Here is a 24997-nt window from a genome sequence, read left to right as displayed (position 1 = left end):
ATTCCAAACTTAAAAATGGAAAGTGTTATGCTGGAGGTCAACAAAAGAGTTTTAAAGACTGTCTCAAGGCAATTTTGTAGTATAAATAAAAAAAAATGTAGTATAAATACCAACAATTGGGAAACACTGGCCTGCGAGCACTCCAACTGGAGAACAGCCTTTACCAAAGGTGTCATGGGCTTTGAAGACACTCGAACTCAGGACACAAGGGAGAAATGTGCTGAGAGGAAGGCACGCTTGGCAAATCCACACCGTGATCAGCTCCTGCCCGGAAACCAATGTCCCCACTGTGGAAGGACGTGTGGATCCAGAATTGGCCTCCACAGTCACTTAGGGACTCATTGTTAAAACTGTGTTTATGGAAGACAATCTTACTCGACTACGAGTGATCGCCAAAAAAGAAGAAGTGTGTTGGAATAGGACCCAGGTTCAAATTCCCATTTGGCCAGGAAGCTCACTAGGGGATCTTGAGTCAGTCACTGTCTCTCAGTCTAGCCTACTTCACAGGGTTGTTGTGAGTGATTAAATGTGGAGGGGGAGAGCCAAGTCGAACTCCCTTGAGCTCCTTGGAGGGAAAAAAAGCATTAAATAACTAGGAATTTGTTTATTTATTATCTAACAAGGCAAAAGAGAAAATAAACACAATTACACCTTGATTTTGTTTCTCAGTTTTCTTTTTTATTAGCGGACACAGTGTTAATTCCTCAGAGTAACAAAACAACACAGAATTTGCTATTCTATTTCATGCATTCAGTCCTCGTACCACAACCAGCCAACAAAGTCCATTTCCTTGGTGGCATTGCCCAAGTTGCCTGCTGGTAGACCCAAATGCAGGGGCAGCCAGATATCAGGCTTGATGGATCTATTTTGTTTTCTGCTTGGACTTTGAGATCCACCAACCACAGCTGGATGCAAAACGATGGCACCAGGGGATGAGGGTTGGGCTTCTGTAGACTTAATATTAAGCACCTGTTCAGCCCAAGGATTTGTGTTCAGGACCGGAATCGCATTCACAGTCCTTTCAAACATCAGTCAATCCCTGGTTCCCCACCTCCCCAAGCTTTTTATGTTTCAGCAACCTGATTTTAGGAGGTGGGAAGTCTTTTTGAGAAAGATGAACTCTTGCCGATCTACTGCAAATCACCGTGATCTACCAGCAGATGCTGAGTTACTTTCTGCCCATGCCTGCCCCAGTGCATGTTTACATCAGAGTTCATCAGCACTGCAAATGCTGCACCCTGCTAGCTTTAAGCGCATTCCCAATATTGGTTCTTTGGCATCGCTTTGGTTTTGGCAAAGATCCTGACTTGTCCCACCAACACTGCATTTTAACCTTTTTGCTCCTAAAGGAGAAGGGCAGGATTTTTAATCGAGTGGCAATTCATCTCTAATTATGGAAAAGGTAATTAGGTATTATCACCTAACTGCAATTACTTGTGGAGAAAGTCACATGTCCCTAAGCAGTGACCCATGCTACATTATCAGTCTGATGTTATGAATCGGCATTTGTCTCTGGAAGCTAGCCAGCAAAATTAAAAGGGAATCAACATGCTTCTTTGAAGTCCAGCTGTCGAAGTCATTGGCTCTATGCATCCGTAAATAAAAGCCGGCCTTTCATTGCCATTGCTTATGAGGAACCCTTTCAGAAATACATTGACCATTGACATCAGGCCTGTGTTGTTGACAACACTCATCAAGTAAGGTTCCAAATTGTGGGTAGACCATGTATAATACACTACCCTCCAGATGTCGTGGACTCCAATTCCCATCACCCGTAGTCAGCATGCCAGTGGCAAGGGAGGAATAGAATTGTAGTTCATATTATCTAGAGTGCACCGCATTGGCTAACCGCATTGGACGTTCTGTAGGATGTAGCAGATTCTCAACGGTTTCCCACACCAGTCTGCAAACAGAGGGATTCCTTTGCTGCCCCACAGAGTCTACTATCATCCAAGTCTTAGAAGGGGCGGAGGAGGATGTTCTGGAGTGAGACTTACCATGTTCAGCTAGTGGACGACACATTCTCTGGCCAAGTTCTATAAACCAAAGTGCCCTTTCAAAATAGTTGCAAAGGACAGCTTCAGCTCTCTTCCCCATGCTGGAGTCAGAAGGACCATTTAAAGTTTCAAGGCACCACCAAAGCAGCATTTTAAACCTGCAGGTTGTCATCTAGTACACTATTGCACTTTTGAAAGAAGCAATCTATAAAGGAATGTTTGATATAATACAATAGGCACAAGTCATTATAATACAAGTAGAAAACAAAGCCATAGAAAAAAAGCATGTTGAGCACCGTTGGGGTATAGGTTGTATCTCTTGTTCTTTAGACTACGTAAACTGTCACTTTACAAAAAAGTTAACAATGAAATCTGACCACAATTGCTTGTTTCGCTCTTTCCAAAAGAGACGTTATTAGGTTAAAGAGTTATTCTTAGGTACGGGAGGCTCTCTTATCGGTTGCAGGGGGCTTGGCTGTTCATTTAAATGTGCGCTAAGGTTTTCTGACGTCAGAAGGGAAGAATTAAAGACGATTTCGCTCAAGTCTGACTTGATGGATATAAAATGTGGATCTTCGCAGCTTAAGGGCTCCTCTCCTAAAACCTGGGTGTTCTCTCGCGTCATTGCCACATCGGACGGCGATTTCCTTTTCATGCGTGTGTACGATTTGTCAAGATTTTCCATGCCTTGGTCGGTTTTCTGAAATCGGCCAAAGAACCAGATGAAGAAGCCAAACAGTGCGAAAGCCAGTAGACATGGAATGAAGGCCAGACATTTGACATCTAGGCTCGCACCAATGTACCGGCTATGCAGAAACATGTCACCTTCGGCGTAGGTCCTGTTGGTCAAAGGGTTAGTGTTGTTTGACCTCCATTCCCAAGACAGTTTGGTTCTGTTGAGGTCCTTCAAGCTTTCTGAGTCTTCTACTGTGTAAATCTTCTGCCCAGGACCAATATATTGACCATATTCATGGGGCTTGTAAAATATCTGATTCTTCCACATGTTCAGATCCAAGATCAAAACAAGGAATATGATTCCATAGTTAAACCACTTGCCTGTAGCAGAAAGAAAAATAAGGAAAGCATATGATGAGTCCATCTTTACCTGGACAGCAAAAGGTACAGGCAAAGTCACTCAGAAGAATATGAAGAGAGCATTTTCAGTTAATTTGTACAATGAGGTTTGAATTAAACACGCAGTAGAGTCAGATTAGTGACTGAAAAAGTTTTACTGTTTCAGAATAATGCCTTGCTTTATAATAAATCATTTGGGAACGGAAACCCAAAAGTACAACAAATTGAATTCATCTGTAGGTGACCTGTGGGTTTAAAATACTAGGAGATGCAGTGTAGATCAATAAACCTAAAGAGCAGCTGTTTTGGGACACAAAAATCCTTCCAGAAAAATAAAGTCCACATCTAAAGGACCTTCTTGCAGGTTACTAAAGTGTCATTAGGAGTGATCACTCATTTGTTCAGAATTAGTGCTGCTGCTACAGTGGTGAATGCTAGATTCTATGTACGGTAACTCACTTCAAGGAGGGCAGAAGGCAGAGGCCTCAGGCATTTATGCAGCAGAAAATTCCAGTAGTCAAGCATTCAAGGCTGGAGATTTGTAGCAACTGGTCTATGTCATGCTTGCCTAACACTACTGTTGTATCTGATGCTTCCTTATTAGACAACAACAACAACAACAACAACAACAACAACAACAACAACAACAACAACAACAACAACTCTTTCCTGCCCTTAATGATCAGGTCCTGGGAAGGCTTGTAAAAATACAATATTAAAAATTGTTTACAAGATATTATGATCAAGAGAAGAGGATGGGTCTTGAAAATCTATTTTAAAAATCTAGATTAATGAAATTATGTAAGAGAGAGGGACAGAGAGAGGGGGGATGGGTCCTACAATATATATCAATGGCTTATTGCAAAGAGGTGCATCTTCAATATACAGCAGAAACGCTATAATAAAGGTGCCAAGCGCACCTGTTTGTGGAAGGAGTGCCACAATTTAAGAGCTGGCACAGAAATGCTTTCTCCTGGGCCACCACCCTCAAGTTCTGAGCATGGTGGAACTACCAAGAAGGACTGTGGGGAAAGATTCCTCGCCACCAGTGCTACATGGTAGGTGAGATAATCAGCGGCCGAGCTAGCTGCTCCAGCTCCTAGAGTGTTGCACATGCCGCGCACCCGGGGCAGGGTGATCTGCCCAGGGGACGGGGCAATTGTGCCTGGGGTGTGTGATCCGGCACGGTGGTGTTCATGCTGGGAGGGCGATCTGGTGTGCCAACAATTGTGCCATCCAGCGTGGCCACAATCGTGCCGGGGTTGCCATCCGGTGTGGCGGTGGTCGCACTGGGGGGCGCAATCCGGCGTGACGGCGTTTGTGCTGGGGGGGTGCGATCTGGCGCAGCGGTGATCGTGCCAGGAGGTGCCATCCGGCGCGACCATGCTTGCACCAGGGGTGCCATCTGGTGCGGCGGCGATTGTGTCCGGGGGGATTTTGTCACTTCCCCTCAGGGATGACACTCGGGGCAGCCTGCCCCCCTGCCCCCTTCCTACGCCCTTGGTGATAATGTGGCTTCACCACGTTTGGTCAGGTTCAGACTGAGATTTGCCCCACCAGCACTAGTCACTGACACTCCCATTACATTGCATCAGTGGCGTAGCGTGGGGGGTGCCAGGGGTGCCGGCCGCACCGGGCGCAACATCTGGGGGGGCGCGAGTCCAGAGGGAAGGGACAAGTTCCTTCCTCCGCCGGGCTCCCCGCCGCCACCGCCAGCCTTGCGCCCTAGCGCGCGCCCACCCCCACCCCCCGCCGCCGCCGCTGCGGCTGCGCTCCACTCACTGCTCGCAGGAGGAGCAGCCGCTGCAGCAGCGCCGACGCCGCCACCGACGCCTGGCCGGGCACCGGCAGCCTCCGCACCCCGCCGCCGACGCCGACGCCATCCCCTCGGCCCAGCCACAGGTGGCGGCTGCTTCTGCCGACTGGGAGGGAGGAGAGCTCCGAGGGGCCTCGACGCGCCCTGCGCTCCCCAAAACCCTCCGAGAGGAAGCCGGCGGGCGGGCGAGGGTCTCCCGGCGGAAGGGGGCGCCGCTGGCTCCGGCTCTCAGCGCAAGTCTCAGCCGCGGGGGGGGGGGGGGCGAGGACGGAGCTCGGCTGGAAGCCCCCGGACCCGGCCGGGAGGAGGAGAGGCGCTCGCCAAGCCCGGATCTGGAGCGCCTCGGAGCGCGGGCTCCACCTACAGCCCAAGGAGAGGAGGGGGCGGGGAGGCGCCCGAGGGGAGGGGGCTTCGGCTGCCTCGGCCCGCGGGGGCTCCGCAAATAATAAATTTAATAAATTCCTGCTGAGCCTTTGGGGGGGGTCCTTGGCTCCTTCGCTCGCCCCCAGCCCCAGTGGCGTAGCGTGGGGGGGTGCAGGGAGGGCCGGCCGCACCGGCCGCAACATCTGGGGGGGCGCGCTCGCACTCGAGTGCTAAAATCCACGGGTTAGGGGGCGCAAATTACTTGCCTTGCCCCGGGTGCTGACAACCCACGCTACGCCACTGCATTGCATATAGGTCATTAGACTACCAATGTGACCTACATACTGCGTAGCAACCATGAAGGGGAAGAAGGAACAATTGTGTCCATGGCTCTGCTCATCTCATCATTCCACCAGGTGAGAAGAGCCCTGACAGGAACATGAGACATATCTTTAAGGAGCAGGGGAAAAGGTTAGAGGAGAAATTTTAAGAATCCTGTATTTGTCTTCTCTGAACTTACAAATTGGACAGTATTGCCAAAGCTTAGTGTTACAGTTTCCTGATCAAATCTGCTCTGACTGCTCTTGCCCTCCTTAAAATTATTGTGTTCTTCAGCAAGGCAGCCTTTGCAGATGAAGCAAAGAGCTTCTTTGTTGCTTACTATGTCACCACAAAAACTCCCTCTTTACTCCCCAAAGGTGGCAACCACACAATCACAGTACCTGATCTCCTGCTACGAAGGAAACGACCTCATCATAAATGTGTTCAATTAGCTGCCCCTCAGGTGCTCCAAACTGCTGAATCTATGTGAACTGCTGTCTGGATGCTCACTGGTCAGATGTCCTGGGAATTGCCGGAACATGTGAACACACCAATTGCTCTGCCTTTATCCCTCTGTCCTACAACGAGCCATCCATCTCTCCTAATAATAGCCAGCTTCCAAGGATCTATCGCTTCTATCTTATGAGGGTTCTCTCCTCCCACCTGGTCAGCATAAACCCTGTGTGGCTGCATTCAGGAGGAATTTTTTCCAGATGTCATGGTTATTCAGGCCTTCTATTTCCCATTCCCAGAATGGAGCAAAAAGAGCAAATTAAGGATCAGCTCTTTATGTGGATTTCCAGTAGCTAACGTTTCAAAATGCTGCTGTTTGTTGAGCTCTCTCATCTCACTTACAGCCATCGCGAGGAGCATCAAATGCTTCTGTCTGTATCTCCAGAAAGCACTTTGCTGCTATTGAGTGCCTTGTGAGCGTGTTTGCAGACACACATACTGTACACAGATGAACAAAACAGGAATCCCTCAGAGACCTTCTGGAACAACCGCTCTGCTTGGATTGCTTCGCTTTGACCTCTGACCTTTCTATTTTTGCCCACAGGGTCCCCGAGGCATCTCTGTGTCTGGAGTGCCTGCAGTCAGTCCAGACACGCATCCTCCGCCTTCGCTGTAACCACCAGCCTCCCTATTCTGATGACAACCAGCAGCGAGATTCTTTCAGAGTCTGGCGGAGACAACTTGGTTGCTTAAAACACTGGGTTTCCTTCGCTGACCTTTATTTCTAAATCTGCGGGCATTTTCTAGCATGGTACATATTGATCTCCAGCATATCTATTTCAGTTGGAATGACTGTAAGCGTATTGTCAATCTTTATACCATAAGGGAAACTCAGAAGCTGTCTTATACCAGCTCAGATTACTCATCCACCAAGCCCCCTGTTTTCTCTTTCAGGGGTAGCTAATGTCTCCATCATTCCTGATGATTGGCCCTGCTGGCTGGGGCTGCTGGAAACTGGAATCCAACAACTTCTGGAGGGTGTGGTTTTGACTATCTTGGACTTGGATCTGCAGCCCATGGTCTCAGGGAGCAAATACCTTTCCCATCGACTGCTACAAGATTCTTTCTTAACTGTACATGCCTGTCAGGCTTCAGGGAAATTGGCTTCCTTCTTCATGGCAGTAGATAAGCAGAATAAAGGAAAAGGAGTCTTCTTACCAGTTAGAAATTTTAATAATCACAGCAAGAGAACAAAGGACTCATCTCCTAGGAATGGCAGTGCTTCCACTTAAGGATCCTGCCCCCTTACATCCCTATTAATCTACATCACTTCTACGTCTTGTGATCTGAGTATGTACCCTCTGTGCTTTGTGTGCTTTCTGTTCTGCCACTTTCTCAGCTCTTCTTGACCTTGGGGAGAGTGGAGGAATGCTTTCCAGAGACAGTGAATTTGTTAACCCTCTTTCTCCCAGTGTTTCATCTCCTAGCTGTTCCCCATCCAGTATTTCCCAGTTTCTGCCTTCTGAACTATGTCCCTCTGCAAACCACTGTTCCAAATCTATACCGTCCTCCTGCTCTCGGCTCTCGGTGAGCTCTCAGCTGAAATCATGCAAGATCTTGTGCACTCTGCAAGTTCTTGTATGGTTTTGGTGAGATCTTGGCCAAAATCATGGAGATGCTCATTAAAGAGACTGAAATAACATCCCCTTGCTCAATATTGCAAGTATTTATATATTTGAATCTGAATTACGTGGACCTTTATAGATCCAAACTACGCATCCAGTGTGGCTGGATAATAAATAGCCTTTTTTTAAATAAAGGAACTAGTCTAGCCCCTGAATCTATTTTAACAAGGAGAGTGGATAACCAAACTCACTTCTAAGTCCTACAAATCTCCCAGGATACCATGGAAACTAGGCTATGCTGTGTATTTACATAAACTGCTGCCTAGGAAAGAAAGCACATGCGTTTGCAATGAGCCATCTGTCAAGGGAAATCCAGATGAGTTAAGCAGATGCAAAAACGCAAGATCTCTCTATGCACACAGAAAGAAGAAAGAATGGAAGCAAGACCAAAGATATTTAACATGGACTAAAACACACATTTGGAACTCCTCGCTACAAAGGGATTTAAGGAGAAGTCATAACGTGGGGGGTGTTACTGGAGCATAAAATAATAATGGTGCACATTAGGGCTCAGATATCGGTATTGTTGATGTTTCCATCGTGCTGGTCTTGACAGAGACCTGATGAGCAATGTTGGAGAGTAATTGGCACTGACCTTCTCCAGTCTTGTGGCTCCCTCACTTCAGAGTTCAATTTGAGGATTAAGGGGACACTTAGTTAAAAGAGGTGTTCCATTCCGTGACACACTGGCTCCACCATGCACAATTAACATATGTCATGCTCAGGGATTTCAAGATATTTTTTCTTGTTTATAGACGACATGGTTGAGGTGATAGATTTTGTTCTGAACACATTGATTTGATGTCCATTAATGGAGCCAATCTAACAAGAACGACAACTTGAATAGAATGAAACAGGCTTCAGACACCATCCCCACCCCCCACCAGCACATTACAGGCAATTCACATTTATCTGGTCACACACTCACAGCCAATCAGGTATCACATTTATCAACCTGATTTTTACAGAATGCCTGGTAGCTGAAAATGCAAATTTGGCATTCCTTTCACAAACTAATTATACTCAGCCTGTGTGCTAAAGGTAAAACAAAAGCAAAATAACCCTCGTCCCATAAAACCAAAACCAAACCCATAAGAAATGGGTAGATCTCATATGGTCTGGAAGGATCGAAAGAAAGCTGCTGAAACCAAGACAATTCTTAGAGATTCTGAAGTACAACAGGAAAGGGTGTCTAAAGGTAAAATTTCAAGCAACAAAGGATGTTTGGTGGGGGGAGGGGAGTGTAAATACTAAAAAGACACATTTCTAAACAATATTCAGAAAATGAAGTTGAGAGATGAATGTCCTTTGACATTGTTGATCTGGATTTGGGGCCAAATCATGTCTTTGAGTATCTGGTGTGATGGCCTAATATCATTGCCTCACACCAGGGTCAGGAGCCATTTCAAATGCAGAAGAAGAAGAAGAGTTTGGATTTGATATCCCGCTTTATCACTACCCGAAGGAGTCTCAAAGTGGTTAACATTCTCCTTTCCCTCCCTCCCCCACAACAAACACTCTGTGAGGTGAGTGAGGCTGAGAGACTTCAGAGAAGTGTGACTAGCCCAAGGTCACCCAGCAGCTGCATGTGGAGGAGCGGGGAAGCGAACCTGGTTTACCAGATTACGAATATACTGCTCTTAACCACTACACCACACTGGCTCTCAGTCAGGATTCCAGAAAATCCAAAGTCTGGACCAAAACAAACTCTAAAATAGCTTCTGAAATGTGACTTAAAATCTGAGCTTGCTGGGAATTCTGTATTTATCCTGGGCAGGAATGTTCTAATGCAGGAGAAAGTCCATGTGATGCCCTTCAGGTGTTGTAGGACTCCAACCACCATCCATTTCCAGCCACCATGGACAGGGATGATGGAAGCTGCAACTGAGCATCATCTGAAGGGGACCATGTTAGCTCCCTAGATCTATTAGAACTGCTTTCTTTGTGTTGTGCATGCTAATCTTATGCCAATGATCTGAAAAATACATCACAAGCAACTTCTGGCTTTTCATAGACCTCTGCTGAATCACTGCTGGAGACCTTTAACCAGCCAGTTCCAGGCCACTTCATCTTCCAAGTGCCACCAATTATTTAGATGTCCTGCCAGCTACAAGCACAGAACCATTTCCAATTCCTCCAGTGAGTTATTGCTGCACAATTGGAGGACACATTCCTGGCAGTGCCAGAATACTGGGTAACAGGCAGGGATGTCCTCCCAAATGCTTTTTTTCAAAGTTTTTTTAAAGAGAGAGAGCGAGGCCATTTCCATTTGGCTGTTCTTCTATGACAACAAAATACTTCAGAGAAGGCATGATGTAAAGCCTATTGGCTGGTCCATGTATGTCGTGAACATCTCCCTTGGAGAAAGGGAGGGGGGATGGAAGAATCATGGGTAAATTTTGTTGCTGTCATGTTTTGTTCCTGTTTTTATTTTAATCCACTGAAAAAATACCCATTTCTTGTTGCCAGCTTCTGTGATCTATGCATGGCCTCAGCAGATTTCATAGCTACAGCATTCATTTTGCACCAAATGGGCTGAATAACAAACATAGCCACTTCATATACAGAGTGCATCATTTCCAAAGAACCTGTTTGATCAGTAATTCACATCACCTGAAATATTTTCAGGTGTTGTATATATTCATCTAGATTTGGACAGGGAAATCACAGCGTGTCTGCAAGCAACACAGAAAGCTTAGAAAGTTCCAAAGTTTGAGAACTGAGCTCAAAACCCAGCATTGATTTAACAACAGATGGGCCTAGCAAAGCCCACCCAAAGGGATTTTCTCATGCCGAGTTGATGTGCTTTATGATTCTCCTAAAAAATGGCACAGAGCTGAGATAAAGCAGGCTCTTGCAACTCAAACGATGTGACATGAATTCAAATAGTCTGATTTGTCTAGGAAATCTAATAAATAGAACTTATTAATTCTGAGCTGGAAGGAAAAAACCCATTCTACAATCCCTATTCATGTGCTCATTCTCCAATTAAATTATGCCCTTCACAAAAAAAAATCCCCATTAGTTTATAGAGGCTGGGAGAGGGAAGAGACACTGGCTAACCACAAACAGCCTACTTTTAAAGAGCACTAGAATGAAAACAAAGAACATCAAATTCCAACTGCCATATTAAGGTATCTCATTGTCAGTGGCATTTCCTTAATTCCCAAATAATCAATATCCCAACAGCACCTCCTGTTTCCTCTTGATTGCTGCATTCACCAGAAAATGTTTAATTATCTTTGCTCTTTCGACCAACAGTAGATCTTTAAATGCCACAGCCTGCACTATAATTTTTTTAGTTATGGTTTGGATCTGCTACACCTTCTCCCGCTAAACATACTGGCAGGTGACTCCCTATGGAGGGGTACAGAGGCAGTAGTGTGTGGAGGAATGACTCATGGTTTCAGTTGTCTCTACAAGAATACACAGAGTATGTGAAACAAGCAAGAAGAACTTGAGCTCTAAATACAGGATGGTAAATATGGCCTAATAGGCATTACTGAAACCTGATGGGATGGCTGGAATGTAGAAACTGAGGGGTACAACCTGCTCAAATGGAACAGATCAAACAGAAAGGGAGGAGTAGCAGCAGTAGTAGGTCCAACAAATTCCTCAATTTCCTCAGCTGACAATTTCATTTCCCAGAAGGTGGAAGAAGCAACAAGGGAGTAATCTCTCTTGGACCTGGGACTCACCAACAGGGAGAAACTGATCGATGAAGCGAATGTACAGGATAACCTTGGGAGGAAGTCATTATGTCCTCTTGGGTTTCATTAGACACAGGCAAGGGAAAACTGAGTGAAGTCAAACATGTACTTTAAGAAAGCTGATTTCAAAAGCTTAAGGGTCAGAAATGGCCAGAAATGGTCCCATGGTCAGAAATACTTAAAGAGAATGGAGTCCAAGATGGCTGTCAGTTACTTGACACGGATATCTATGTTTTCATTCCTTTCTTACAGAATTATGACAAGCCCTACCAAAAACACACCTCCCTGAAATCTGATGCATATTACTCTGCTCTTAAAAGATCTGCACTGGTTGCCAATTTGCTACCAAGCTCAGATTAAGTTGTTAACATTGACATGTAAAACTCACATACAACTTGGTTCCCAAATATCTGAAGGAACACCTGCTCCTACATTGGTCTGCCTTGGGTAAGATCAGCGGGGGTGGCCCTGATGGCAGTGACACTGCCGACTGTGGTTTCAGGGGCAGTGGCATTTGAGAGGGCATTCTATGTCATGAAATGACTTGCACCATCCCTGTATGCTTTTCAATGATTGGTCAAGACCTGCTTCTTTACCCCAGGCCTTTGGGCATATTTCCTTCTCCTGTCTAGCTATGCACTGATGTACATTTCAGCTGTCCTGAAATCTCCCTGGTGCCAACTTTGTGACCACTTGTTTATAACCAGGAAAGATTAGTTTTTAATATGGAGTTACCACTGAGGTTTTTACATTAATACGATTGGATTTATTAGGTCTTTTAATAATGGGTAGCCATAGTTTTATAATCTGATTTATACTTGGCTTTTACTCATTTGTGAACCACCTCAGTATTTTTCTCAAAATGAGAGGGGGTGTATAAATTCTAAAAGCAGCAACACTGATCAGGCTTCCTCATGATGGTTGCTAATCCATAACAAAGAATGTGCACATTCATTGATGAATATCATGTCATCCAAGTGCCATTTTCCCATCCTAAAGCAGAACCATTTGGAAATTCAGATTCCTCTTAACGTTAGAGACTGTTTCTGCTATCAGAAAATCCTCTCTCCCTCCTTCCCTTTGAGTGCCAGGAACACCTACAGCAGGGTTTCCCAAACTCAGATCTCCAACTGCTTTTGGACTACAACTCCCATCATCCCTAGCTAGCAGGAACAGTGGTCAGGGATGATGGGAATTGTGGTCCAAAAACTGCTAGAGACCCAATTTTGGGAAACCCTGATCTACAGCTGTCATTCCACTTCTAGTTAAAGCATCGCTGTACGTTTCAGGAAGCCTTTCCAAAATGAGAACAAAAGAGAGGCCAGAAAAAGATACAAGCAGACAACAGATGAAAGCTGAACTAATCTGCAGTGACATGGTGCAACCTGTGATTCCTAAAGACACACATCCTAGAGCTGTTTTGAAAGGCCTGGACTGCACGAAACAGCAGGTGGTTTTAGTGAAACTGTTTCAGGCCTGCACTATTTCAGGCTACAGGTGTGGGGCCGCGTGGCTGAGTCCTTTCCCACAATCCCCAGAAATGCCATCTACGTAGAATCATAGGACTGTCATGTTGGAAGGGAACCTAAGGCTCATCTAGTCCAACCTCCTGCAATGCAGGAATCTCAACTAAAGCATGACAGATGGCCATCCCACCTCTGCTTAAAAACCTCCAAGGAAGGAAGGTCCACCACCTCCCAAGGGAGACTGATCCACTGTCAAACAGCCCTTACTCTCAGAAAGTTCTTCCTGATGTTTAGTTGAAATCTCCTTTTTTGAAACTTGAATCCATTGGTTTGAGTCCTACCCTCATGAGCAGGAGAAAACAAGCTTGTTCCATCATCCACATCAAACTAGACATGCAAGACTTCAACTCTGAAGTGGTACAGTCCTGGAGGAGCTTTTCCATGACTGTTGACAGAGATTAAGCTCAAACAAAGCAGAATAAGGTTGGATTCTGGACTACACCACTTCAGAATCACGGGGGGGGGGGGCGCTGCATTCCCAGCCTAGCTAAATACCAAGAAGGGGATGGCAAAGAATGTCACATACCTGTTATATGTATATGATACTCCTCCTTTAAAATCTTCTTGAAATAAGGCAATCTAAACTGAAAGTGCGCAGCAGGCAAGCCAGGTAGATTGACATCAACATCACCCATAAAATGTGGAAACTCCCAGTCCTGGTGACAAAGAACAGAAAAGAAAAGAAATCACCCAATTATTTATCCTCTGAAATATTCCTTTAAATTATATGTACTTTACTGTTTGTACCATCTTGGCTGTGAGTCCTGGAAGAGCTCTTTGCCTTCTCCCACCTGGTGTGGGAAGGCAGGGCCCGGACTGACTCCAGCTACAAAAGCTGGGGCTGCTGAACAGACTCTTTGGCTGGGGTATGTACCATCTGGTCTAAGAACCTGATGGCAGGGAATCACAATCATGTATGCATTCTATTGAAGATTCAACCACCAGTATCATCAAAGGGAAATCTAATAGGTCCCAATTCAATTTTTGTGAGAGAATTCATTCGCTTTAAATTCACCCAGTACACCTTGTTTATCTCTTCATGCCAAACAGGAATAGTCTTTGGTCAGTGACCTGAGAGTACCTTTGAGTGCCTTGCAGTCCATTAACTTTCAAACCTTGAGCAGCAGCTGGCGGTACAGAATTAATACAGGCAGATTTCTTCAATTGTTATGAGAGAAAAAAAGAAAAGAAAGAAAGGAGCAAAATTGGGCCCCTGCTGAGCTTCATTACAAACCATAATCAGAAATTGATTCTTTTCATTTCCAGTAATAGGTCTTGCTGCCATAATTAAGCTGTCAGATCATGGATAGATAATTTAGCAAGCAAGCACCTGACAGCAGAATTCACAGACAAGTGTAGCTGCTGCTAAAGGCAATACAGATTCATAGTCAATACAGAGAGGCTGTGAGTCTAAGATACACCCCTAGACATCGGATTGGTCTCTTCCTAGTCACATTCATATAATGCCTTCTACAAGGATTCCATTTATTTTGCCGGGGTGGCTGGGTGCCTTTTGAACCTGGCAGGGTTGCTAGGAAGTCATGGGGGTGTGGCCACAGTATTTCAGTATGCCACATAATATCAGTCTTAGATTTGAACAGGGAAGCTGTCTTCTGCTGAGTTGAACCAACAACCCATCTAGTTCAGTAGGTTTATATACTGATTGGAAGCAGCTCTTAAGGGGTTTAGACAAGAAAGCATTTCCCAGCTCTACCTGGGAGACGCCAGGGATTCAACCCAGCACTTCCTGCAGCCCACCCCTCCATTTCATCCTGATTTGGCTAAGAAGCATCGATAAGCCTAACTTCCACAGAATGACATCAACAGAACCTCTGTGTGTGTCGTAGTTGCCTAGATGCTGGGATGCATAACAAATATTCTCCCATGTCATGGCCAGTGAATCTTACATACGTATTCCATGCCAATCCTTCTGATGCAGTTATAATAATGTGTTTTCCATTTGCTTCCTCAAAGGGTCATACTATCCCCACCTTGTTTCCAGTAAATTGCAACGGGCTTTTGTCTGTTCCTACTTCCTGCTGGTCAGCACATCCCAATGTCCCTTAAGACAGACTGCTTCCCTAATATCCTGCTGAAGTTTCTGCCAGTAGCATGACGGCATCAGCTCCTGAAATCCTGCAGCCACCCTATCATGTTGCGATAGTTTTATGGAAAGTCGCTTTAATGTTTCTGCTACGCCAATCTTTTTTTTAAACTCAGTATTTCACCCCATTTTAAAATACTTCATTTATTTATTTATAAATAAATAGGTGCACAGCATGTTCACATTCTTACACATAAAGGTTGGTGGGTAAGGTGGGGATGAGCAGGGTCTAGGTCAGGGATCGGCAAAATTTTTTAGCTGCAGGCCGGTCCACTGTCCCTCAGACCTTGTGGCGGGCCGGGGTAGGACAGGGGTATCTGGAAGAAGAGGTGAGGGGGTCAAGTAGTCCTCCTGCCCACCCCCAGCCCCAGCCCCAGCCCCAGCCCCATCTGCTGTGCTTACCTTCCCAGGGGCTGCCACCACCACCACCACTGCTGCTTCTTGTTGGTAGGCAGAGCGAGCTCATCCTCTCCGTTCTCTGGCACACAGGAGCACCAGGGCAGTGGTGGCGGTGGCGGAGAGAAGATGAGCAGCACGAAAGGGCTGGCTCCAGAGAGGGGCTGCTTAAAATGGCACTCAGCCAGCTCAGCCCAGCCCCCTTCCTCCTCTAGGCAGGGTGGGGAGAAGCCAGGAGGAGGGAGGGAGGAGGCGCCACCATGGTGTGTGTGAGGGAGGGGGGGAAATGGAATAGTGCAGGGGGGGAAATGGCGCAGCCCGAACAAACAGAATCCCCAAGCCGATCCACAGACAGTCCGTGGGCCAGATCCTGAAGGCAATTGGGCCTGACATCTTGAACCTCAAGAAAGATGCACAAAAGCTTCAAACAGGAGTGGGATGAAATTGACAAGATGCTGCCCGCAACTCTGCAACAGGCTGTATAATGGAGCCCTGCGATGCAGAGGTGAAACTGGCCAAGATTTTCTCATACACACTGCCTACAGTGAAGACGATTCTCCACGAGACTCTGCTGTTTCACACAAACACACACACACCTCTTCACAAATAAATTTGCCTAATAACAATGATAATAATAATAATTTGTTATTTATACCCCGCCCATCTGGCTGGGTTTCCCCAGCCAGTCTGGGTGGCTCCCAAAAGAATATTAATAATAGTAATAATAATAAAGTGATAAAACACCAAACATTAAAAACTTCCCGATACAGGGCTGCCTTCAGATGTCTTTTAAAGGTCAGATAGTTGTTCATTTCCTTGACATCTGATGGGAGGCCGTTCCACAGGGCGGGCACCATTACCAAGAAGGCCCTCTGCCTGGCTCCCTGTAACCTCACTTCTCGCAGGGAGGGAACAGCCAGAAGGCCCTTGGCACTGGACCTCTGTGTCTGGGCTGAACGATGGGGGTGGAGACGTTCCTTCAGGTATACCGGGCTGAGGCATTGCACATTAATACTTTTCTCTTCTATGACTTTCTTATACAGACAACCCCCCATTTACATGGGGGTTATGTTCCAAAGCACCACGCGTGCCAGTAAAATTGTGTATATTTGAAACACCACTGAAAAATCTAGCAAACACCCCATTTTCGGGTCACTTCTGGGTTTGGCACAATGCACATATACATGGTCACATGCATATTGAACGCACATAAATGGGGAGTTGGCTGTAACTGGTTTTTTTATATATGTTTTTATTTGTAAGGTGTTGCCAACTTGGCGACCTCAGATGTTGTGAAATACAGTGTCCATCGGTCCCATTCTGCATAGCCAGGGGTGATGGGAGCTGTAGTTCAAAATATCTGGAGCTCACTGTTTTGGTTGGCCTTGCTACATCCTTATTTTATATGGTTATTTGAACTCCCCCCCTTTTGTTCACTTTTTTCTTTAAATAAAAAAGGTGTTTACATTGTGAGTCATTTTGAGTTCATTTGGGTTGTAAGCTTTTAAAAGGAATAAAATGAAACGAGCATCTTAGTTAAACTCCCGAGAATTGTTTTCCAACAGCAGGGAAATGAAACTGACAAGACTTTCAACCCTTAGCTCTGCAGAAGGTCCAAAGGCATTTTTCAACAGAAATAAAATTGACAACCTCTCGTCAAGGGAAGTGGCTTCTCACTCCCTGCAGAGGTGAGAGTCTTGTCAGTTTTGCCACCCTTTGTGCACACATTTTTTGGATCACAAAAGCAACATGGAGCAAAATGCTGTACACTATCTTTTCTGCAGCCAAACCGTTGCTAGGCCAATAACAGGGGAGAACATTCTCTCTCTCATCTGTCTCTCTGTTTATCTATCCATGCATCCATCCATCTGGCTCAGCTCCTGCACACTCCACTTGCCAACTCCAGAGGCGGAGGAAGGGGGGCAGTGGGGGCAGTCTGCCCCACCCCGGGTGTCATCACTGGGGGGGGGTGACATTCGGTGCGCCACCCACCCTTGACTCCCAAGCCTACCCCGAGCCATCGGGGGAAAGGGTGGAGCTGTGCCACCTTGCCGGCAGCCTTCCCCCCTTCCCCCTTAGTTTTGACAGCTCAGGGGAGGCTTCCTGGAGGGGGAAGCCTCCCCCAAGCTGTCAAAGGGCAAATAATAATAATAATAATAATAATAATCCTTTATTGTCACTACACCACCTGTGTGCAGTGAAATTAAATGAGCCCCCCCCCCACTCAGTCTTGTTCGCACTCTGTGTGCTTGTCGGAAGTCAATTGCACCACTATTTTTTCCCCCATTCAGCAGCCCAACAGCCCACGGATAAAAACTGTTCTTTAACCTGTGGGTGCAGCTGCCCGGAAGGTAAGAGATTAAAGAGGTGCTGGCCGGGGTGTAAGTTGTGCCTAAGAATTTTCCTCGCTCTCCTGAGGCAGCAGTCTCCTGCGATGTCATCCAGTGAACTCAGGGGACAGCCCATAATATCATGTGCTGTATTCACCACCCTCTGTAGGGACTTCCTGTCCGTGTCTGTCAAACCAGCGTACCACACTGCAATACAGTATGAAAGGACACTTTCTATTGTGGACCGGTAGAAGGAGATCATCAGTTTTTGTTTGACATTGTTCTTTCGCAAGACGCTGAGGAAATGGAGTCTCTGTTGGGCCTTCCTAACCACCTGGGTTGTGTTGATTTTCCAAGTGAGGTCTTCATTAAGGTAAACTCCCAGGAATTTAAAGGAAGAGACTCTCTCCACACAGCCCCCCCCCCGATACACAATGGGGCAAAGTGGTGTGGCTCCGGCCCAGGAAGCAGCCCGCCATGGGCAGCTCACGCTCTGGGACACTCACCGCGGGGGGCGTCCCCCTGAAAAGCTCGCCCCACCCTCATGCCCCTGCCCCTGGGTGCACAGCATGTGAGCCACTCCGGGTGTCAGAGCAGCTATTTCCGCCTCTGGCCAACCCTCCATACCCCCTGCCCCCTGCCAGCTCTTCACCTCACTTCACCTCACCCCACACAATTCCAGCTGCCCCCTCCTTCCACTCCTTCACTGCTTCTACTCTCTGTGGATACATTTAACAGGGAATCTTCACTAGCAACACAATCAGCAACCCTGTAAACTGCCAAGCATGATTACATTTTACATTGGGGTCTGGGTGGGTGTGTCGGTGTGCATGCCCCGCCTTCTCTATGTATTGATCTTTACGGCCTGGAGCAAGGATGGGGGAGAAATTTGTTTCAGTTCACATTTAAAGGCAAACCTAATTTGCACTTTCCAAAGCAATCAATGAAACAAAACACAGCTATCCTTCAAAATTCACCTTTCTCTGAATTTTGCAATGCCATTTTCAAGTGAAGTAATGTGCATAAAATTCCATATATTAGTAAAAAATAACACAAAAACCACGCATTATATTGTTGGGATGGCTTTGCAAAAATGTTTATACTGGAATGAGTATATTAGGAGAAATTGCACTTAAATGCTAAAGAGTTTTCATTATGGCATTGAAAACCCAAAATGCATATAGAACAGCAAAGTGTCTATAATAATAGAGGAAACTGCTTTGCGAAAATGTCCTTCACTTTGGGGAAATTGCATACAAAATGTGTGTATGATGAGGATTTTTTGTAAATGCAAAATGAAGCAGAAAGTGGTATAGAATAAATGACAATGGACACAGATATATATTTATATCTACCACAAATCCTGTCATGGAGGGTATCACAGAAGGACAGAGAGGTTTTTCCCCAACCCAGGTGTTGTTGTTTTTTTAAAAGATGTTGTTGGGATAAAATTACATGTATTGGATGCACCTCTAGTTTTTTCCTTCCCATATTTTAAAGTGTGCCGAGAGATTAGCAAAGTCCATTATTTGGGGGAATCCATTTTAGAACTGAAGTTTAAACTGCTTTGATCAAAGGAGGAAGAGAATTCAAGTGTGGCATCCAAGGAGCATCGACTCAGAAGGTCCATCGAGTTCAATGGAAATTTTACTCCCTGAAAAGTGTCCGTAGGATTGCAGACTAACAACATTTTATCCCTATTTTGAAAAAAGAGGGGAAGAATTTATAAAATCTGATTAAAACCAACACCATTTTTGACAAGTTCCTCAATATGAAAAGGCACCATCCTATTCTGAACGATAAAGGGGGGAAACTCCAAGGAATCATTAATCGAGATGCACAATTCTAGCACCAGCAAGCCCCCTGTCACACAACAATCATTAACAAGCCAGGACACAAATCAAAAGATGCAGGGTAATGAAGATACATCATGCATAGAAGCATCAAAAAACAACCCTAATCTAATACAAAAATGCACCACACAAAACATAAATGAGAAAGAAATGTGTCGTTTCTTTTAGAAGAGTGTTCAATTATTGAGATTAAAAAAACAAGCACAACTTTTTAAAAAAACTTATATCCATGTCTGAAATTATTCTCATTATCACTCTGAGATTCACTAAGTTTCAAAGGGCAACTCTTATAAATGTAGGTTCCTTACAAGTCCAATTAAAGACCAGGGTTGTTGTCTGATAGTCATCATTTTATACCCAGTACATTGTAACTCACACCCTTCAGTTTACACTACGTGATTACTATTCAGACAGCAAAGGTTAAATATGATATGTGACGTTCCTGTATTCTTGAATACTCCAGTGTGTAATTATGTAGACTTTTGTTGAGCTGCATGGCCATTCTCTAGGTTAGAGAGCATGCTGTGCAATGCCTAGCTTCACATTAGCTACTGGGCACTGAATTCCTAAGCTAGATTGCACATAAGGTTCTGTAATTGTACAAATAAATGTGCACAGCCACACCAATGGGTCACATTTGTCCCTCTGAAAACGCGCACACGAACCATTCATTTGAATTCACTAATAGTCAAAATTTGATTCCGTCTGATTGTGCCTTGTAGCAACAGATCCCAATTAAGACTTAGAGGAATAATACATTCATAACTTCTATATAAATAATAAGAGGACACGTTCAAAAGTTATGTATTTTTCATTTTGAGATGTTTTGGGTCCCTTTGGGGGAAATTTTCAAGTTATAGATATATAAATATTCTCAACCTTGACACAACTAAATTAAACAAACCGATAAAGAAATTTTGAAAGGGTACAAATAACAAAACCAGTATGAGTACCTGATTATAGAAGAACTAGATGTTCCCAGGGAGCTGTTTTGTCCCCAAACCAATTTTCACTTCCAAATGTGCCCCCGCCCCTCAAAAAAATCTGTTAATAACAACAACAACAACAACAACAACAACAACAATAACAATAATTTATTATTTATTATTTATACCCCGCCCATCTGGCTGGGCCTCCCCAGCCACTCTGGGCGGCTTCCATAGAAACCAAAAATACAGTAAATATCACACGTTAAAAACTTCCCTGAACAGGGCTGCCTTAAGATGTCTTCTGAATGTCAGGTAGTTGTTTTCACTTTGACATCTGCCGGAAGGGCGTTCCACAGGGTGGGCGCCACTACCGAGAAGGCCCTCTGCCTGGTTCCCTGTAGCTTTGCTTCTCGCAATGAGGGAACTGCCAGAAGGCCCTCGGCGCTGGACCTCAGCGTCCGGGCAGAACGATGGGGGTGGAGACGCTCCTTCAGGTATACTGGACCGAGGCCGTTTAGGGCTTTAAAGGTCAGCACCAACACTTTGAATTGTGCTCGGAAACGTACTGGGAGCCAATGTAGGTCTTTCAAGACCGGTGTTATATGGTCTCGGCGGCTGCCCCCAGTCACCAGTCTAGCTGCCGCATTCTGGATTAGTTGTAGTTTCCGAGTCACCTTCAAAGGTAGCCCCACGTAGAGCGCATTGCAGTAGTCCAAGCGGGAGATAGCTAGAGCATGCACCACTCTGCCGAGACAGTCCGCGGGCAGGTAGGGTCTCAGCCTGTGTACCAGGTGGAGTTGGTAGACAGCTGCCCTGGATACAGAACTGACCTGCCCCTCCATGGACAGCTGTGAGTCCAAAATGACTCCCATGCTGTGCACCTGGTCCTTCAGGGGCACAGTTACCCTATTCAGGACCAGGGAGTCCTCCACACCAGCCCACCCCCTGTCCCCCAAAAACAGTACTTCTGTCTTGTCAGGATTCAACTTCTATCCATTAGCCGCCATCCATCCTCCAACCGCCTCCAGGCACTCACACAGGACCTTCACCGCCTTCACTGGTTCTGATTTGAAAGAGAGGTAGAGCTGGGTATCATCTGCATATTGATGGACACCCAGTCCAAACCTCCTGATGATCTCTCCCAGCGGCTGCATGTAAATGTTGAAAAGCATGGGGGAGAGGACAGAACCCTGAGGCACCCCACAAGTGAGAGCCCAGGGGTCTGAACACTCATCCCCCCCACCACTTTCTGAACATGGCCCAGGAGGAAGGAGCGGAACCACTGTATGACAGTGCCCCCAGCTCCCAGCCCCTCAAGACGGTCCAGAAGGATGTTATGGTTGATGGTATCAAAGGCCACTGAGAGATCCAGCAGAACTAGGAAACAGCTCTCACCTTTGTCCCTAGCCCGGCGGAGATCATCAACCAGTGCGACCAAGGCAGTTTCAGTCCCATGTTGAGGCCTGAATCCCGACTGGAAGGGATCCAAAAATTATAAGTTATAGAAATGTCAGCTGCAGTTCATATTCTTTGGCTTAGCATATGAACCTTGTAACTTATAATTTTTGTCTCAGATGGGAGGGAATCCTTATGACCCCAAGACGAAGTTCTTCTCTGTCTCAGATTTCAAACAAGAGCAGAGAAGAACTCAGTTTATCCTTCCTACCCTCATCAGAAGCTCCCTCCCATCAGAAGCTCCACTCAGTGTTGCAGTATGGAGAGGGTTGAAGGAGGAACATGTAAGAAAGAGCTTGCAAAGAGGAAGAAGGGCATAGGGCTGGAGCAGCTGGGAAGGAGTCAAACCTATCACTGAGAGCATGGTGGGGATTGATTTGACTAGGATCATCGTGGAATAAACCAACTCCAAGATTATAAACTCCTTTTGGCCCATAGGGACCTCTGGAATGTTAAACGAGTACCACAGCCACCACCTCCTCTACAAGCTTCCCCATCCCATTCCACCAAACAAACAGAGAGAAAGCACATGTTTGGACTTGCACATGAAGACACACAGACATTGGATTTCCAAGGGTAAAAGTCAGATCCAGTTGGATAAAAGCAAATCTTCAGTTTACATGAGTTTATATGGAGTCGTAACCTCCCAAAAGCACCATCAAATTAAAGTTTGTGGTGATAGATTGCATCTATACAGTCAAACCTTGGTTGTCGAACGAAATCCGTTCCGGAAGACCATTCGACTTCCAAAACAAAAACCAAGGATCAAAGGGTGGTTGGTAAAGTCAACGAAGAAAAAAATAAAAAACTCCCGGGAAGCAGTTTGGCTTCCAAAAATCGTTTGAAAACCAGAGCAGTTACTTCTGGGTTTTCAGCATTCGGGAGCTGAAACATACAATAACAGAGGCGTTCAGGAGCCAAGGTTTGACTGTAATAAAATAATAATAACTACAGCACCACAAACACAGTGATACAAGGTTCGGATCCTCAAGGATCTTCATCATTTTTTACACAGGATAACAATAATAACCTACAAATCACAGAGCACATCTGGGAACACAGAGTTCACAAGATCTGCTGGAGGCTTTGAGGGTACCCCTTGTAAAAACTGTGATGACCCATAAGGATCTCTGCCTCAAATTCCAATGCGGGAAACCACTTTGTTCATGGTTTTATAGTTTGGTCACTGGAGACAGATGTGATCTGGGATGGTGGTTGGCGGTATGGGGGACCGGTAAAGAAAAGTATGCCGTGGAAGGATGATGGTGATGGGGGCAGGACTAGCAAGTGCCACCATAGCTCAGTGTAGAGCTTCTGCTTGCCATGAAAAAGTTCCCAGGTTCAATTCGCAGCATTTCCAAGTAGGACTGGAAACGGCCCCAGTCTGAAACGTTGGTGTGCTGGTGTCAGTCAGTGAAGGCTATACTTAGCTAGGTAAATCAATGGTCTGACTTAGTATAAGACAGATTCCTACTTACCATCACATGATTGTCATTGTATGAGGTCTGAACACCTGAATAAGAGTTTTATTCCCGCTTCCTTCCAAATCTGTTGAAAATCTGCTGCTGTTCAAAAAACCTCAGATAAACCCCTCTTTATTTTGTTGTGTTCCTTTAACATATTTTAATATAAAACAGAACAGGATCACCCAGTTGTTTCTTGGGACTAATTTTGGCTTCCTATTTTTTTACCTCCAGCCTCAACTGAGCTGAGCACTCGGCAGGTTCTTTCTTCAGTTTACGGACAGTTTTTTTTTGCAGTTAATTCTGGAGTTAGAGAAACCAATGAGATGTAATGCTATATTATTTTGCACTCGGGAAATAACTCAGTCCTGTCATGTCCGTTAGGCTTTCCCATAAGTCACCGCCAACTGTAACACACATTTTGTTTTTCCTTTGCTATTTTGTGGGGGGAATTAATTACTTTAGCAGATTGTGTTATTATGGAGCTTGGGAACTTTTCATGGACATCCCCATGCTGTTATGTGCAGTTGCCAATTCTCTTAAACTAAAGGCTCTTGCAAAAGAAATAAGTTACAAAAGAGGATATTTAGAGGGCCCCTGTGAATTGTTACTACTACTACTACAACTACTACTAATAAATTAGTCACTTGTTACACAGAAAGGTCTCCAAGCAACTTATAACTTATTTAAAAGCCTAAGCAGAAATGCATAATAATATTACCAAAAACAAACCAACCCATATCCACAAAAATCCCATCTGAAATTCATGAAAACCCCCACAAAGCCAGCCCCACCTGTTTGTATTTGTACAGTGGTATCTCAGGTTACAAATGCTTCAGGTTACAGACTCTGCTAACCCAGAAATAGTACCTCAGGTTAAGAACTTTGCTTCAGGATGAGAACAGAAATTGCATGGTGGCAGTGCGGCGGCAGCAGGAGGCCCCATTAGCTAAAGTGGTATCCCAGGTTAAGAAAAAGTTTCAGATTAAGAATGGACCTCCAGAATGAATTAAGTTCTTAACCCGAGGTACCATTGTACTGTATTTGTTAGAAAATATAAATTACAAAAAATAGATTGTAAACTTCGGGATGCCCGTGCGGCAAACCTGTAAGTATTTTACTGGGTTTTGCCGTGCGCACATGCGCAGAAGAAAAGAAGAGAAGAGTTTGGATTTGATATCCTGCTTTATCTACGGAGTCTCAAAGCGGCTAACAATCTCCTTTCCCTTCCTCCCCCACAACAAACGCTCTGTGAGGTGCGTGAGGCTGAGAGACTTCAGAGAAGTGTGACTAGCCCAAGGTCACCCAGCAGTTGCATGTGGAGGAGCGGAGACCCAAACCCGGTTCAGCAGATTACGAGACTACCACTATTAACCACTACATCACACTGGCTCCCTCAGCGGTCCTCAGGTTGCGGAAACCTCAGGATCCGACCGGACCTCCGGAACGGATCCCGTCCACAACCGGAGGTACCATTGTAATGTAATGTAACAGCCGCAAAATCTTGTGACTCCAATTAAGG

General features: G+C 45.4%; 1 protein-coding gene across 3 annotated transcripts in view; it reads right to left on the bottom strand.

The window, feature by feature from the left end:
- Positions 1 to 24997, bottom strand: part of TMEM117 (transmembrane protein 117) — a 214614-nt gene that overhangs the window by 2903 nt on the left and 186714 nt on the right. For 2 of the 3 annotated variants that reach the window (XM_053405029.1, XM_053405030.1), the window contains exons 7-8: positions 13472 to 13601; positions 657 to 3053 (exon numbers count right to left, since the gene is read on the bottom strand). In XM_053405029.1, coding sequence (XP_053261004.1) covers positions 2413 to 3053; positions 13472 to 13601 — 771 coding nt within the window. In that variant the 3' untranslated portion in view covers positions 657 to 2412. Of the gene's footprint in view, positions 1 to 656; positions 3054 to 13471; positions 13602 to 24997 lie in introns of those variants that run through there. The other variant, XM_053405031.1, reaches the window with a different exon arrangement.

Source organism: Podarcis raffonei, chromosome 10, assembly GCF_027172205.1.
Source record: "Podarcis raffonei isolate rPodRaf1 chromosome 10, rPodRaf1.pri, whole genome shotgun sequence".
Classification (NCBI taxonomy): domain Eukaryota; kingdom Metazoa; phylum Chordata; class Lepidosauria; order Squamata; family Lacertidae; genus Podarcis; species Podarcis raffonei.
The sequence above is the reverse complement of the archived record's forward strand: the minus strand, read 5'-3'. Positions and strand labels throughout refer to the sequence as shown.